Below are 16,489 nucleotides of genomic sequence, written 5' to 3'. Positions count from 1 at the left end.
TTAAAAGGTGGCGAGATAGCTGGCAGTCAACATCACAGCTACGAATACAACCTCAAAATCAAGATCAGGTCAAGAAGCCTAATATAAGAAGAAAAAAAAAAGAAGAAGAAATATACCAGTTAGTAAAATCCTTTTTGTCTTTCTTCTTCTTCTTGTGCCACTCCTATTGGAGATTGGAAATCATCAAGGCTACCCTGCAGGCCCGTGCGCAGAATTCGTTTATAGGGGGGGTTTTGACATATGTGTATCATGTTAGGTTATGAAGTTAATAAAAAATAATAAGAAACTTTTCTTATAAATGAAGACATTTTATTGTGTCTTGGTCTTGACTTGATATTCAGTTATTATTTAATAAATTAACTCTGCGAGGTGTAGAAAAAAACTTCTCCAAAACTCTTTGCGGATCGACCTCGACATCGCGATGTATATTGAGCGAAGCTAATCCGTTCAGCCGATCTTCAGACATTGTTGACCTGAGGTAAGTCTTGAGGCGACGCAATGTTGAAAAGGAGCGTTCATTCGTTGCTGTCGTTACAGGCAGAACTGCCAAAATGCGAAGCATTTGATGTACATTTGGAAACGCATCTCCATTGCACACATCGAGTGCTTCAAGCGAATTTTTAACGTTCTTTCCGGCGATGCGTTGACGCCAAAGTTTGACTTCGTCTACCCAGATGTCACGGGAATCATCCCGCAAAATTGAAGAGTATGGTTCAAACAGTTGAGCGCAGGATTCTTCATTGAAATTCTTCATTTTGTTGGGGAAGAGGCAAGCAAAGTTTGATAAAATTTTGCGGTGATTCAAAAATCGATCTTGTATATGGGTCAGAAACAAATCAATGTATGGGATGTAAATCGTTATGCGAAAATAATCTTGAACTGAATCAGTTTGTACGTTGGAGCGTTGAGTCTGTTTTGACGCGAGCCTTGGTTTCCGCAGTTCGATGTCGTATTTTGCGCTGATTTCGCTCACGGTTTTGAAAATTCCTCTGAAGTCCTTTTCGGCGTTTTCTCTTCTTTCAAGCAGGACTTGTTTCGCAGCATCAGCCAGTTCGATAGCCTCGCCAAGATCCTGGTTTTCGGACTGAAGTACTCGACTGAGAGACAAAGTCAAAGAATGTACTGAGCTCAAAATATGCATGGAGATCTGGAAATTAAATTCAAAGAATGAAGAATATACAAACATCTTATAATAGAGAGCTGGTAACGTGCTAGTGTGAGTCTTGAATTTTACCTGCAAATTTGCAGTTTTTATCTGTCGAAACAATGCATTTTTTGAGACAAAATATTTCACAAAAATTAACATTAATTTTATAAAAGTCAGACTGTCGGTCTGTAGTTAATTTACATATTATATTTTTATTAACTAAATTTAAACATCAGTTAGCCCACAAACGATGCTTTGCGTTTCCACTCCTTCTTACAGGTCTCCATAATCGATACTATCGATGGTTGCATTACAATGACACTGATAATAGGAGGTAAAAAAGGCGGGAAAATTCAAAAAAAACGTGCACAAGATCGAGAAAGTTGAGAATGTCGAAACAAAAATTGACAACAAAATATTTATTATCAAGTCGGTTTGACTTTCGTAGAATAAGGACTACTGCTAGTGGAAAATTATGTGGAAAAATTCTCGATGGGGGGGGGGGGGGGTTAGAACCCCCAAAACCCCCCCTGCGCACGGGCCTGCTACCCTGACTTTGTTTACAGCTGACCTAAAAAGTTCATTAGTGGTGCAGCCAAACCACTCTCTCAAATTCCGCAACCATGACATTCTTCTACTATTTTATTCTAAACGGATTCCGTTTTCCTTCTATTTTTCCTTGCATTATATTTTGAAGTAATGCGTATTTATGACCTCTCATCAGGTGACCCAAATACTCGAGTTTTCTTCGTTTTATCGTTAACAAAATTTCTGGGTCTCTTCCTATTCTTCGTATTACTTCAAGATTTGTGATTCTTTCAACCCAACTTATCTTTAGCATTCGACGGTAGCACCACATCTCGAAACATTCAATATTTTTTATGTTGTTCTGTTTGAAAGTCCATGCCTCTACACCGTATAATAACGTGTTAAATACGTATCCTCTTAGCATTCTTAATCGTAGAGGGATGCTTATATCTCTGTTGCAGAAGAATATTCTTATCTTTATGAAGGTGGCCCTGGCAATTTCGATACGTCTTTTTGTTCTGTTTGAGAGTCCAGGTCTCTACACCGCATAACAACGTGTTAAATACGTATCCTCTTAGCATTCTTAATCGTAGAGGGATGCTTATATCTCTGTTGCAGAAGAATTTTCTTATCTTTATGAAGGTGGCCCTGGCAATTTCGATAAGTCTTTTTATTTCATTGTTTTGGTCTCCAGTTTCGTTTATTAAAGTTCCCAAGTATTTGTAACTTGATTCTTTTTCAATTTGAATGCCGTTTATACTAATATGTGCTGGTTGTGTCATGATTTTACTGAAAACCATATATGTACTTGGTTTTTTTGATATTAATGTTTATGCCATAATTGTTGCAAGCAATATTTATGTTTGTAAGTAATCGTTGTAATTCTTCTACTGTTCTTGCAACTAGTACAGTGTCGTCTGCGTATCGAATATTATTTACAACCTCTCCATTGATTACGATTCCTTCATTTGCTTGCAAAAGGGCTTCCTGACAGATGCTTTCACTATATACATTAAATAGCAGTGGTGACAAAATGCATCCCTGTCTTACTCCTTTACGTATTTCTATTGCTTTTGATATCTCATTTTCTATTTTGATGTTTGATTCTGATATAAGTTGAGAATTATTCGCAGATTTTTATTATCTATGTCTTTTCTTTCAAGAATGTCTCTTAGCCTATCGTGGCGTACTCTGTCAAACGCTTTTTCAAAATCGATAAAACATGCATGTACTTCTTGATTAACGTTTTTTGATCAAATTTTTGTCTTTAGTCAATGTCAAATACTTATAAAATATTGAATGGGTTGCATATCGTCGCTTAAGATGCAAAAGCTCGTAACCCACAAATGGGTTTTTGTGCAGGAAAGTAAAAAAACATTGTCTGCATGCGAAAATCGTTAGACTTAAATGGAGAATTATTGATTTAATCATCATCAGTGGCGTTACAGCTCTTTATGAGCCAAAGTCTTCTTCAGAACAATCCTCCATTCGCCCCGGTCTCTTGCAACTCTTCTCCATGCTCTAATTCCAATAGATTTTAAATCAGTTTCTATGTTGTCTTGGTACCTAAGTCTCGGTCTTCCTCTTGCTCGTTGTCCTATCGGCCCTCTTCGGTCAAAAACTTTTCTGACTATGGCATCTTCCTCTCGCCTGTACAGGACCTATCCATCTAAGGCGTGCTACCTTAATGAATTGTACAACATCAGGTTCTCCAAAATTTCTATACAACTCAAAGTTGTAACGCCTGCGCCACAAACCTTGTTCTTTTATGCCACCATATATTCGTCTTAGAATTTTTCGCTCAAAACGTTTGAGCAGTTGTTGGTCATTATGAGTAAGTGACCAAGTTTCTGAGCCATATGTTAGCACTGGTCTTATTAGTGTTTTGTAGACAGTCAATTTAATTTTTCTAGGTATTTTTGAGGCCATCTGTTTTCTTAAGCCATAGTAGCACTTATTGGCGAGCACTATTCTTCTTTTAATTTCTTCACTGACATTGTTATCTTTAGTTAGCAGCTAGCCTAAGTATATGAAGGTGTCGACACCTTCCAGTTCTAGGTCGTCAATTATTATTCTTGTAGGTGTCGGGTTGCTTGACCACACATATATTTGGTCTTTTGAACATCTATATTTAGCTCCATTCTCTGTGCAGATGCTCTTAACGACCGAAATGCTTCAGTCAGAGATTCTTTAGATCAACCTATGATGTCTATGTCATCTGCGTATCCGACAATTTGTACTGATTTGTTAAAGACAGTAACATTCGTATTAATTTGGGACTCTCGAATTATTTTTTCTAATGCCAGGTTAAATAAGAGACACGATAGTCCATCGCCCTGTCTTAGTCCATTTTTGCAATGGAAGGGTCTTGAGAAATCGTTCTGGATCTTTACCACGCTCTCTGCTCCTGTGAGCGTAAGTGCAGTTAATTGGACAAGATGAAGCGGTATTTTAAATTCTACCATAGCAAGTAAAAGTTTACCTCTATTAACTGAGTCGTATGCGGCTTTAAAGTCCACGAATATGTGATGGGTGTCGACGCCGAACTCTAGGGTTTTTCAAGGATCTGCTCACTGTAAATATCTGGTCAGTTGTTGATTTATTAGGACGGAGAAGTCTTTTGTACAATACGTTGGACAACACTTTATATGCCATATTGAGTAAAGTGATGACTCTATAATTATCATATACCATCATGTCTCCCTTTTTGTGTAGAGGACACAGTACACCCAATTTCCAGTCTGTGGGTGTTTCTTTCTGTTGCCAAATTGCAGTTATCAGTTTATGCATGTGTTTCAAGAGGGTGTCGCCGCCGTTTTTGAAGAGTTCAGCAGGGAGATTATCCGAACCGGGGGCTTTGTTATTTTTAAGTGTTAAGATGGCTTCTCTAATTTCTTCTTCGGTGGGGAGTGGCTGCCGATCATCTTCATTCATTTGAAGCATGGGATCCTCCATCTCGCTACCTTCATAATTGCCACTAAGCAGTTCTTTAAAATGTTGCGCCCATCTGTTTAGTATCTGTTCCTTGTTACTAATTATAGAGCCATCCCTATCGTTACAGACTATTATTCTGGGTTTGAAGTCTTTTCTGCAGCTATTTATCTGTTGGTAGAATTTTCGTATGTCTTTTCCATTGTGGTAGTTAACAATTTCGTTTAGAGCGTGTTCGTATTGTTCTTTCTTTTTTCTTCTGAACATTCTCTTTTCTTCCCTTCTAAGATTTTCATAATCTTCGAGAGTTGATCTCGTTCTGCGCTGCTGGAGTCTCTTATATGCTTCATTTTTTTGTTGGTTAATACCTATGTCTAACTAATTGAATAGCAAGTTATTATTAATACCTTGATATTGAATCAATAATTCTCTATTTAGGTTTGGCGATTTTCGCATGCAGAGAATGTTTTTTTGTTCTGAAAAACTTATTTGTGGGTTGGCAGCTTTTGCATCTTAAGCGATGATAAAATATGCAAGTTCATTGTGAATTAAATAAAAGACAGACGTATTCGCAATCATTTATTGTTTTACTCTGACTAGTCTCGCACTCTCTTTAAAAATTAAAAAAAAAAGAATGTGTGTGTACTTTGTACGCACGTAAGAAGTTATACTTCTATTATATGATTTCAACGAATAATATACTTTAAACAGTTTATTTATATTTTATTTAAATATTAAACTAATTTTAATACTTACTACTTTTCAAAAATTTGTATTAAAACAGTACCAAAAATTAAAAGAATAAAAGAATAAAAGGATAAAACACACACAAACACATTGAAAAATGCCACAAATGATTTCTGATCAATAATTGTCGGAAAAAATTTCAACTAAATACGTATTTTCTGAAAAAAATTATATAATAAATATACTTACAATCATAAAAAGTATAAAAAAAAACAAAAGAATAAAAGTTTCTATTGGGGTTCGAACCCGCTTATGTTTGCGCAGTTAGTATTGGAATTCATTCATCTTACACTTCTACCAACGGAGACACCTGCATCATGTGGGAAGATCGACGAACTAAGCGGTTTAAACTTTTGACACTTCTGAATTTAACCAAATTATTTTGATTTTTGTAGAGCATTGAAATATTAAAATACAACAAAACATAGAGTAAGAAAACAATACATTAGGTGAATATTAACAAAAATTTTGATGGTAATCAAATTATGTAAATTAAAGCATTACATGCTATTTTGATAGGTTCATTTTAAATTTTCCAAATAGGTAGGTACCTATGTAATTTTGTTAGAATACTGAAACATTTACAATTATTACGTACCTGTCGCTTTTAAAAACTATTTAAAAAGTCACTACAATTATAAACTTGCTTTTTTCTCTGCCATCACAACCATAAAAACTGATATACACAACATTTGTTGATCCATAATCTCCAACAATTATTGACAGATGATTTTAACACCCAATACGATCACGTATAACGTTTGAGCGACTAAATATACTGTCATATATAACTTTGTTATTTCCTGACCTGACCGTGAATTTGTAAATAGAAACTTTTTAATTCCTGGGTTTTTCGGTCTTATAAATAAAACACTTTGTTATGGCTTAAACGTTTCGTCTAGTCGCCATTTTCAATAGCACTTTAATTAATAATAGTAAACATTACACAAATAGAGCACTAAAGTTGACATTGTACTTGTTGGCTTGGCGTTTTGTTGTGGAATGCGAGCTTGAGAAAACACATGGCAGAATTTAAATTGCCGTCCGTTAAAGACCGTATTTAAAATTTTTTGCCAATGGTACATTTATAAAAATAAAATCAATTTATTAAATTATGATATATATTAGAGAGATCCTTGATGTCAGTTTTGTTGTTTATACAACGTTGATCTTTGTTTATATGAATCATCTCCAATATACATCTTTTGTTATAGTTTTGTTCTTTTTCTAAAATCTGTACATTTTCAAAATTAAAAGCATGGTTATTTGCTATGGAATGTTTGGCTAATGCTGTAGTGTTTACCTTGTTGGTTTGTACACTATGTTTGTGTGCAACAACCCTTCTATGTACATATTGATGTGTTTGCCCAATGTATGTCGAATTGCAGTCTTTACAATTTACTTTATAAACAACATCTGACCTTTGATCCTTAGTAACGATGGGTTTAAATTTTGAAAAACATTGACCCGCTGTGTAATCATACAGGGTGAGGTCATGAGGAACTGTACATGCTCCTACCTCGTATAGAGGCCCTTATGGGGAATAACAAATAACCATTAAAAAGTGTCTGCTCCCATTGTTTAATAATATACAGGGCGAGTTTCGCATTTTGACAGAAATTTATATTCGTCATAATTTTTGAACGGTCAGATCCATGTGTCTCTTATTTTGGTTAATCGTTACACTATTACCTCTTAATCAACTGATTTATTCAAACTAGAAAAAATCAGGTCCGGCTTTAAAAAATTAGTTCGTTTGGGCCTTAGAAAAGATTTCACCCTGTATACGCTTTTTGAAAACTCTAATATGAATTTTACAAATTAGACAAATAAGCAATTAAAATGGCATATTTATTTTTCCCCACACGATTACTTAATTTTTTATAAAAAAATCAAAGGACATCGCACACATCTTATGGAAAATATAATGTCACTCAAATTCAATAAAATTTATACGAATATATGCGTTTTAAATTAACGGTCAAATCTTATCATTGCGCCAACTCTATATTTTCAATAATAAGAGTAGAAATTGACATATATAAATCTGAAATCAAATGGGTACGTACATAAGTTAGAGAGAGAAAAAATATTTTAAAATACCCAAATTGTCGGTACTCCTTAAATCAGCGGATTAGTTTCACTAATCCGCTTAGACCCAGCGGGGTTTAAGCTCTTGTGAATAGCACCCAAAGCAATAGTAATTGTAACTGACACTTTTACTGACTCAAAAAATGTGATTTCGATAAACTTTAATTGCAATTTGCGCCGTAATTAATCATAATTAAGAGTTGGCGCAATGATAAGATTTGACCGTTAATTTAAAACGAATCTATTCGTATAAATTTTATTGAATTTGAGTGACATTATATTTTCCATAAGATGTGTGCGATGTCCTTTGACTATGAATAATTAAAAGTTCGGTAAAGTGAACCATAGATTTAAACAAATTAACTTTTATTACAAAAATTAACTTTTTTGCACGATTGATCATTTTTGGCTGTTTACCGTGACAGATTTTACGTCAGTAGGTGACATTTACTAGCAACTCGACGGTAAGTAATCCAACTCGCCGGTAAGTACTCCAACTCGACGGTAAGTACTCCAACTAGACGGTAAGTAATTCACTTACCGTCGAGTTAAAAAATCTCTTAATTTTAATTTATTTTTTGAAAGAATAAAGAAAACTAACGAATTATTTATTAATATTGAAACTTATGGTACAATTTGTTAAATTATTTGTGAACTAGAAATTCTTCATCCGGTGCTTCCATCAGAAATTTTTCATATTGCTCCCGTGTAAAAATGCTCGCTTTCTTAGGCCTATAGCCAACATTTTTTCTCTTCAAATACGCGATCAAAGTTGAAAACTTGGAAATATCAATGCCATCATAAAGAAAAACGGTGGATTTAATCATTGAATATTCTGCCCAGAGGCTTCCAGGAGCTTTCAACTGCATATGTCTTTGAACGAAATATGCCAATAGAGTCTTTTCTTCGATTCTTAAATTCTTGCCTGCGCACCATTTTTTAAAACTTTGGTAGGTATTTTGATAACGGATTTTGGATTTTTCGGGAATAATTGCGGAACACCCTTCTTCCCAAGCCCGTTCAATTTCTTCAAATTCACTTTCGCTCATATTTTAATTTATAATAATCAAAATTGTACTTAAAATTATTGACAACTAAATAAAAACTCAATTCTCCATTGTTGTTATGCACCCTAGTTACTACCTAACAACCAAAGTATCTATCTTGATAAAATGAATGAAACTAGTCAATATGACGAAAATGTTTAATTTTATAATTTATAATGGTATCAATCGTGCAAAAAACGTTATAAGCATGTCGAACGTTAAGGGTAACCGATCTCAGACAATAATTGGAGTCGTCGCTCCGCTCCTCCTCCAAACAATTGTCTTCGCTCGGTATAAAACCCTTACCGTTCTCCATACTTAATATACTATTTTTGAACAAATATTTAATTTATGTTACCACCCAATCAACTGATTTATTCAAACTAGAAAAAAATCAGGCCCGGATTTAAAAAATTAGTTCGGTTTGGTCTTAGAAAAAATTTCACCCTGTATACGCTTTTTGAAAACTCTAATATGAATTTTACAAATTAGACAAATAGGCAATTAAAATGGCATATTCATTTTTCCCACACGATTACTTAATTTTTTATTGCAAAATCAAATTTTTCAAAATCGGAATTTTAACCTAAAAATGAAAAAAAAATTCACTGTTTAACTCGCTACAACTTTGCTACATTTTAATATTTTTTTTTTCTGAAATTTTTACAGCACATATTTCTTACCATTGTGAAGACTAAGAAAATTGTTGTAGACTCTCAGTCTTCTTCTCGTAAAAGTTATGAATTTTTAAAAAATAAAAGGTGCAGATTCGTGAATTGCAAAGTTAAATCGCAAAAATTAAGTGAAAAAATTTAAAATTTGTCTATTTGATCGCTTATGTTAAACTATAGAGTCCAAAGAGAAGTGTTATGGGGAGTTTTAAATCTAGACGTGTTACAGAAAAAAAAAATGGTAAAACTTTTAATTTCAAGAAAAACGTTTAATTTTTTTTATTTTTATGGTAAAATTGCGATTTTGACGAATTTGATTTTTTAATAAAAAATTAAGTAATCGTGTGGGAAAAAAATAAATATGCCATTTTAATTGCCTATTTGTCTAATTTATAAGATTAATAATAGAGTTTTTAAAAAGCGTATACAGGGTGAAATTTTTTCTAAGACCCAAACGAACTAATTTTTTAAAGCCGGACCTGATTTTTTTCTAGTTTGAATAAATCAGTTGATTGGGTGTAACATAAATTAAATATTTGTTTAAAAAAATTTGATTTTTGTAATAAAAGTTATTTTTTTTTAAATCTATGGTTGACTTTACCAAACTTTTAATTCATAGTCAAATTTGATTTTTTTATAAAAAATTAGGTAATCGTGTGGGGAAAATAATAAATCTGCCATTTTAATTGCATATTTATCTAATTTGTAAAATTCATATTAGAGTTTTCAAAAAGCGTATACAGGGTGAAATTTTTTCTAGGGCACTAACAAACTAATTTTTTAAAGCCGGACCTGATTTTTTTCTAGTTTGAATAAATCAGTTGATTAGGTGGTTATAGTGTAACGATCGACCAAAATAAAAGACACATCGATCTGACCGTTCAAAAATTATGACGAATACAAATTTCTGTCAAAATGCGAAACTCGCCCTGTATATTATTAAACAATGAGAGCAGACACTTTTTAATGGTCATTTCTTATTCCCCTTAGTGGCCTCTATACGAGGTAGGAGTATGTACAGTTCCTCATGGCTCACCCTGTATATAACGATAATTGACTAATATACTGCCGGTGTGCGCATGCACCAGTGAATGTAAAATTCACCCTCGTGCCTAAAGTATAACTTCAAAAAAAAATTAATTTTTAAAATTTGCAGAGCATCATCAGGTCAACGGTTATATGTATAACACGAACCCTAGTCTCAGTTAAAAAAATCAGCGATTACGCCATCATCTAGAAAATCAGTATGTATTTTAAAATAAAAATCGACCTGTTTCGAAATTTTTCCTTAAAGTCGCAAACTTACAAAATAACGAATTTATTCCTTTCAGTTGCACCATACTGTATAGGTACCTACCAATTTTTAATATTTCTACAAATAGACACAAACATTGTCAAAATAATACGCTCATTATTTTCTTTGGTAAAGCCCACATACATGTTAATTCCGTTATTCTGGTCAGATTCTGTCAATAACTTTGGAGATTATGTCGACGTTTATTAAAAGTAATCTGATTATCAACCCACGTGAAGTATAAATATGGTGAAAATAACGCAAAGTTTTCGTTGACAAGGATTGTCGATATTAACGAAATCACTGAAGGTCAACGTACTAAAATAGAAAGATTCGTATATCAAGTTAAAATATATTTCCTTCTTATTATACTAAATTGGGCTTATAATAACATATCAGGTCAAAAATTATTACATCAGAAAGATCATAAAAGGAAAATAAGATAAAAACTGATATACAGTGGAACCTGCTTAGTAGAATACAGGTTAGGAATACATATTTATGCCGGTTTAAGGAATAGAAACTTGGGACATCTTGGCTATTAAAGCACCCTATGTAACGCACAGCTGAATGTGGCTGAATTTTTATGTTTGTCCGTCACAGTGTTGCCATGCTGTTTTCTATATATTTCTTTCATAATTTCAATCAATGTTAAATGTACCTACAAGAATAATAGAATAATAACGTTTACTTCTCCGTCATTATACTAGGTAAAATGACAAATGAGGTGTCAAATGAAAGCTTATAATCCAAAGATAGTACTAAATGTGAGAAATTAGACCTAGATTGTCTGTCCCTCAAAAAATAAGCGGTATATTGGGGACTTCTAATGTTGACATTAAAAGTTGCACTATTTTTTTTTCTATAAAACATTTTGATCTAAAACTTACCAGAAAACTTCTTTGTACTCATTACTTTAAAATAAACGTGATTTTCCGCATCTTTTTCTTTGAAAAATTCATAACCTTTACCATGATAAGAATAAAAACTTGAGGCAGATACCTTTGTCTTCAGAAATGTTACAGCTATATAGTGTAAAAATTTCAGAAAAAAAATATTAAAATGGAACAGAGTTGTAGCGAGGTAAACGCAAAAAAAGTGATTTCTTTTTATTTCATTTTTAGGTTAAAATTGCGATTTTGACAATGTTCTCCCACATAAAATTCAAAATAAACTTCATTTTCGTTTTCAGCACCCTCGAAAATATCAAGTATGAATAAAATTAGCCATTCATCCCTCTGTGGTCAGTATCTCGAAAACTAAGCGCTTTTTTGAGGGTGTCACGCTCGTGTATAATATCACAAAAATTGTAACGTGATAATATGAAAAAATAGAGGATACGGCAACGATGTCACAAGTGATGGTCGGATCGAACGCCAAAATCTACACAGACATATTAGGGTGCTTTAATATCCAAGATCTCCGAAACTTGAGTCCCGAAACGTTTCTACTTTTGAACCACGTGACCTACCTAGGTATTTATAAGCCATTACCTAGTCTATAGATCTTGTTTCTACGAATATACAGGGTATCCAGAAACTCTACCGACAAACGAAGACAGGAGATTCTTCAGATAATGTTAACACAATTTAGTTCCATTTACCTTATCCGAAAATGATTCCTAAGGAAGCTAGAGCTCTTTGAAAATGGCGGCTTGTAATTAGTTTTTCTTAAATTCCTCCAGAACGTTTCAATTTAGAAAAACGAAAATCGGTGCGTATATTTATCTTCCATAGGTAAATCGATTCCATCCATTGCGAACTTATACCGATCATAGGCGTCCGTTTTGGGAAGGGCAACGGTTATTTTATCACATAACTTTTTTGTCTTTAACTTTTAAGCATTTTTGACACTGGATTAATAAATTGTGAGGTATGCAATGATTCCTAAGGAAGCTAGAGCTCTTTGAAAATGGCGGCTTGTAATTAGTTTTTCTTAAATTCCTCCAGAACGTTTCAATTTCGAAAAACGAAAATCGGTGCGTATATTTATCTTCCATAGGTAAATCGATTCCATCCATTGCGAACTTCTAGTACCGATCATAGGCGTCCGTTTTGGGAAGGGCAACGGTTATTTTATCACATAACTTTTTTGTCTTTAACTTTTAAGCATTTTTGACACTGGATTAATAAATTGTGAGGTATTCTAGTACTAAAAGGCACTCTTGCTTTAAGTCAGTAGGACACACAGTTTTCTGGAAAAATCGATTTGAAAATTTTTCGTTTTTTGAATTAAAAAAAAATTGAAAAAATTTTTTCAAAAAAAAATCTGTGTATTTCACCAACTTAAAGCAAGAGTATCTTTTACTACTAGAATACCTCATAACTTAATAATCTAGAATAAAAAATGCTTAAAAATTAAAGACAAAAATGTTTGCGTTAAAATAACCGTTGGCCTACCCAAAACGGCCTCATATGACCCGTACTAGGAATTCGCAATTAATGAAATCGATTCATCTCTGAAATATAAATAAACGTACCTACTAGTTTTCGGATTTCTAAATAGTTTTTTTTGAAATTTTTTTTGGAAATTCAAAAAAAAAAAAATTCTAATCGATTTTTCTAGAAAACAAGATTGACTATTGACTTAAAACAAGAATAGCTTTTAGTTGTTGAATACCTCACAATTTAATAATCCTGAGTAAGAAATGCTTAAAAATTAAAGATAAAAAAGTTATGCGATAAAATAACTGTTGCCCTACCCAAAACGGACGCCTATGACCGGTACTACAAAATTCGCAATGCATGGAATCGATTTATCTCTGGAGGATAAATATGTGAACCAATTTTCGTTTTTCTCAATAGGTGTTCTAGAGTGTTCCCAAAGTGTTCTAGAGTTATTGAAGAAAAACTAATTACAAGAAGCCATGTTCAAAACTCCCTTAGGAAGCATTTTCGGACTAGGTGAATTGGGTTAGAATATCTTAAAATTATCTGAGGAATCTACTGTCTTTGTTTGTCAGTGATGAACTTATACCTTAATCACGATACGTACCAGTCGCAAACCTTGTATTACTTACAGTCGGAAAAATGAAAGAATACCCATGAACGATCACATCAATCACTTATTTTGTATTTGTTGTCTTTTTCTATAAATAACAAACGTTTGTTATAGAAAAAGACAGCAAATACAAAATAAGTGATTCATGGGTATTCTTTCATTTTTCCGACTGTAGTTTTCTCTATTAAGATCTATGGAAAATGTCCATTATGGTCTGTTTTTGGATAAATCTCCCTTCTAGCGGTCACTAAATGAGGGAAAGTCGTAGGTTTCGTAATACAAAACACAATTTAAAAAATACGGTTGTGGTAATTTTTACTCTAGATGTGGTTTATTACCTAATAGGAGGTCAAGATTTCTGAGGAATATTTACAAGCGTTTTCTCTCCTTGTGCGTATTTCATTTCATTTCTGGTCCTCGTTATTCTTATCTGTTAGTGTCTTTGTCATTTGTACGTTTATTTCAAGTCCAACCTCTTTGGCTACTAGTAGGTTGATAGGCTAATAGTGTTCTCTTTCATTGGTAAAATTTACATGTATTGTACCCTCGGAGATCGCTGGGAAAATTTACACTCAAAATAACAAAAATCCGTTTGGCAACACTGTGTGAATGTTGATAGTAACATATCCCTTTTAAGATAAACAGAACTGTAATTTAGTCCAGACAAATTAATATATTTTTTGCCACCAAAAATGAGATTTTTCAACCAAATAATGTTTCAAATATGATGTGCAAAACCATTTTTAATTGGGTTCCGTTAATAAGCTTGCTTTTTGTCATTAAAGTAGAAAAATTTTTAAATTTCACTCATTAAATCATTATCGTCCAGTTATCGTCTTAATTATTTTAAATGTACTAATATCCGTCAACTAATTCTGAATGATTAATGGGTTGTTAAAACATTTTATCTGTAGCGGCTTCTGGAATGTCTTAAAAATATCGAATTTCATTGATAAAATGCGCATATCCCACCGATCTTCGCTTCGACCATACCGACATCCTTCCATTAAGCGTCATTCTTTATTTTCTGCCCATTCTTTTATTTTATTTAAGGAATTTTGCAATTTACTTTTTTATTGGGAATAAGACACAATTTTACATAAAAATTAGTTTATTTTTACATTACGATTTCCTCTTCGCTTCGGAAAGTTTTGAAGGATTTAGGCTTTTAGACATGCCATTTTATCATGCTATATCGTATAGTCCATTCTTTCACGGTTTTTGCTCTAAATTTTAAAGAACCGCTTGGATTGACATGATATTTGGCATACGTATAGCTTACATGTCAAAGAAAAAAAGTGATATTGTGCCGATGTGTGCTTTTGTCCTGGGGGTGACTTTCACCCCCTTTTGGGGGTGAAAAAATATATGTCCAAAATAAGTCCGGAAATGGGTAAACTAACTAATTTTAAGTAACTTTTCTTCTATAGAGATTTTTCGCCAAGTCAACACTTTTCGAGTTATTTGCGAGTGAATATGTTCATTTTTCAACAAAATAACCACATTTTTAGACGGTTTTTCGCAAATAACTCAAAAAGTAAGTATTTTGTCGAAAAAAACGTTCTTAGTAAAAATATAGCCTATAAAAAAGTAAAAAAAAAAATGGTGTACACGCTAGGTCTCTGGATCTCGTAGAACTAGAGTTGTAGCCAATGAAAAATAGATTCATATTCACCAAATTTCAAATAGAATATTTCGACGTGAAATATCGAAAAAATTAAGCACTTTTTGGGGAAAACCCATTTTAACTTTTTTAAAGTGTTTAAAAAAAGCTTTATGTCTGTTTTTACAAAAAGTTTCTAGCATTAAATTTAAGCAAGTTACGCTCCAAATAAAGTTGGTCCCTTTTGTTTTTGCAAAAAAAAATCGGGAAGACCAACCCCTAATTAGCAACTTAAATGAAATTAATCGTTACCGCTCCACAAATTATTTTACTTATGTTGTGTTTATATGATCTGTAAGTTTCATCGATTCAAAGTGCTTATTTTTGAAAAAATTTGGTTTCAAAATAAAATTTTTAAAAATTTAAATTTTGAAAAATATACTTTTTTTCAAAATAACTTAAACATTGTTAGATATACCAAAAATTTCGAAAAACAAGAAAAGTCAGATTTGCTTTTCTGAATATCATGTATTTTTTTGTTTTTCTTTTAGACAAAAATTGATTAAGATTTGGTGTTTCTAAAGCATACATTCGTGATCAGTGACTCGTTCAACCCCTTTTAACTACAGCCCTTTCAATAGTAAGGACTTTGAACCGATGAAACTTACAGATCATATAAACAATATATACACGAGTCGAGAAACTTGTGAAGTCGTCACGATTAAGTTCATTTAAGATACTAATTAGGGGGTGATTTTCTCGATTTTTTTACCAAAACCAAAAGAGACTAACTTTATTTTGAGCGTAACTTGTTTAATTTTGATGCTAGAAATTTTTTTTATAAAACTAAAATGAAGCATTTTTAAACATTTTAAATAAGTTTAAATGAGTTTTCCCCGAAATGTGCTTCATTTTTGGTTATTTAACGTTAAAGTATTCCATTTGGAATTTGACGAATATGAACCTATTTTTCATTAGCTATAACTCTGCTTCTACTAGGTATAGAGACGTATACACCATTGTATACACCATTTTTTTAAAATTTTTTACAGGCTATATTTTTGCTAAGAATGTTTTTTCGACAAAATACTTACTATTTGAGTTATTTGCGAAAAACCGTCTAAAAGCGTGGTTATTTTGTTGAAAAAATGAACATATTCACTGCCAAATAACTCGAAAAATATTGACTTAGTGAAAAAACTCTATAGAACAAAAGTTACTTAAAATTAACCAGTTTATCCATTTCCTGACTTTCTTTGGATGAATATTTTTTCACCCCCAAGAGGGGGTGAAAACCACCCCCAGGGCAAAAGCACATATCGGCACAATATCACTTTTTTTCTTTGACTTATTAGCTATGTGTATGCCAAATTTCATGTCAATCCAAGCGGTTCTTTAAAATTTAGAGGTTTTGCAATATTTTACCGTTAA

General features: G+C 32.7%; 1 protein-coding gene across 1 annotated transcript in view; it reads right to left on the bottom strand.

The window, feature by feature from the left end:
* Window positions 1-337: 337 nt before the first annotated feature.
* Window positions 338-16,489, bottom strand: part of LOC114337312 (52 kDa repressor of the inhibitor of the protein kinase-like) — a 107,279-nt gene continuing 91,127 nt past the window's right edge. The window contains exons 4-5 of the mRNA XM_050660187.1: window positions 4,739-4,984; window positions 338-1,147 (exon numbers count right to left, since the gene is read on the bottom strand). Of these exons, the coding sequence (XP_050516144.1) occupies window positions 338-1,147; window positions 4,739-4,984 (1,056 nt within the window). The remainder of the gene's footprint in view (window positions 1,148-4,738; window positions 4,985-16,489) is intronic.

Source organism: Diabrotica virgifera, chromosome 9, assembly GCF_917563875.1.
Source record: "Diabrotica virgifera virgifera chromosome 9, PGI_DIABVI_V3a".
NCBI classification, from domain to species: Eukaryota; Metazoa; Arthropoda; class Insecta; order Coleoptera; family Chrysomelidae; genus Diabrotica; species Diabrotica virgifera.
Note: the sequence above shows the minus strand (reverse complement) of the source record. Positions and strands in the feature narration are given on the sequence as shown.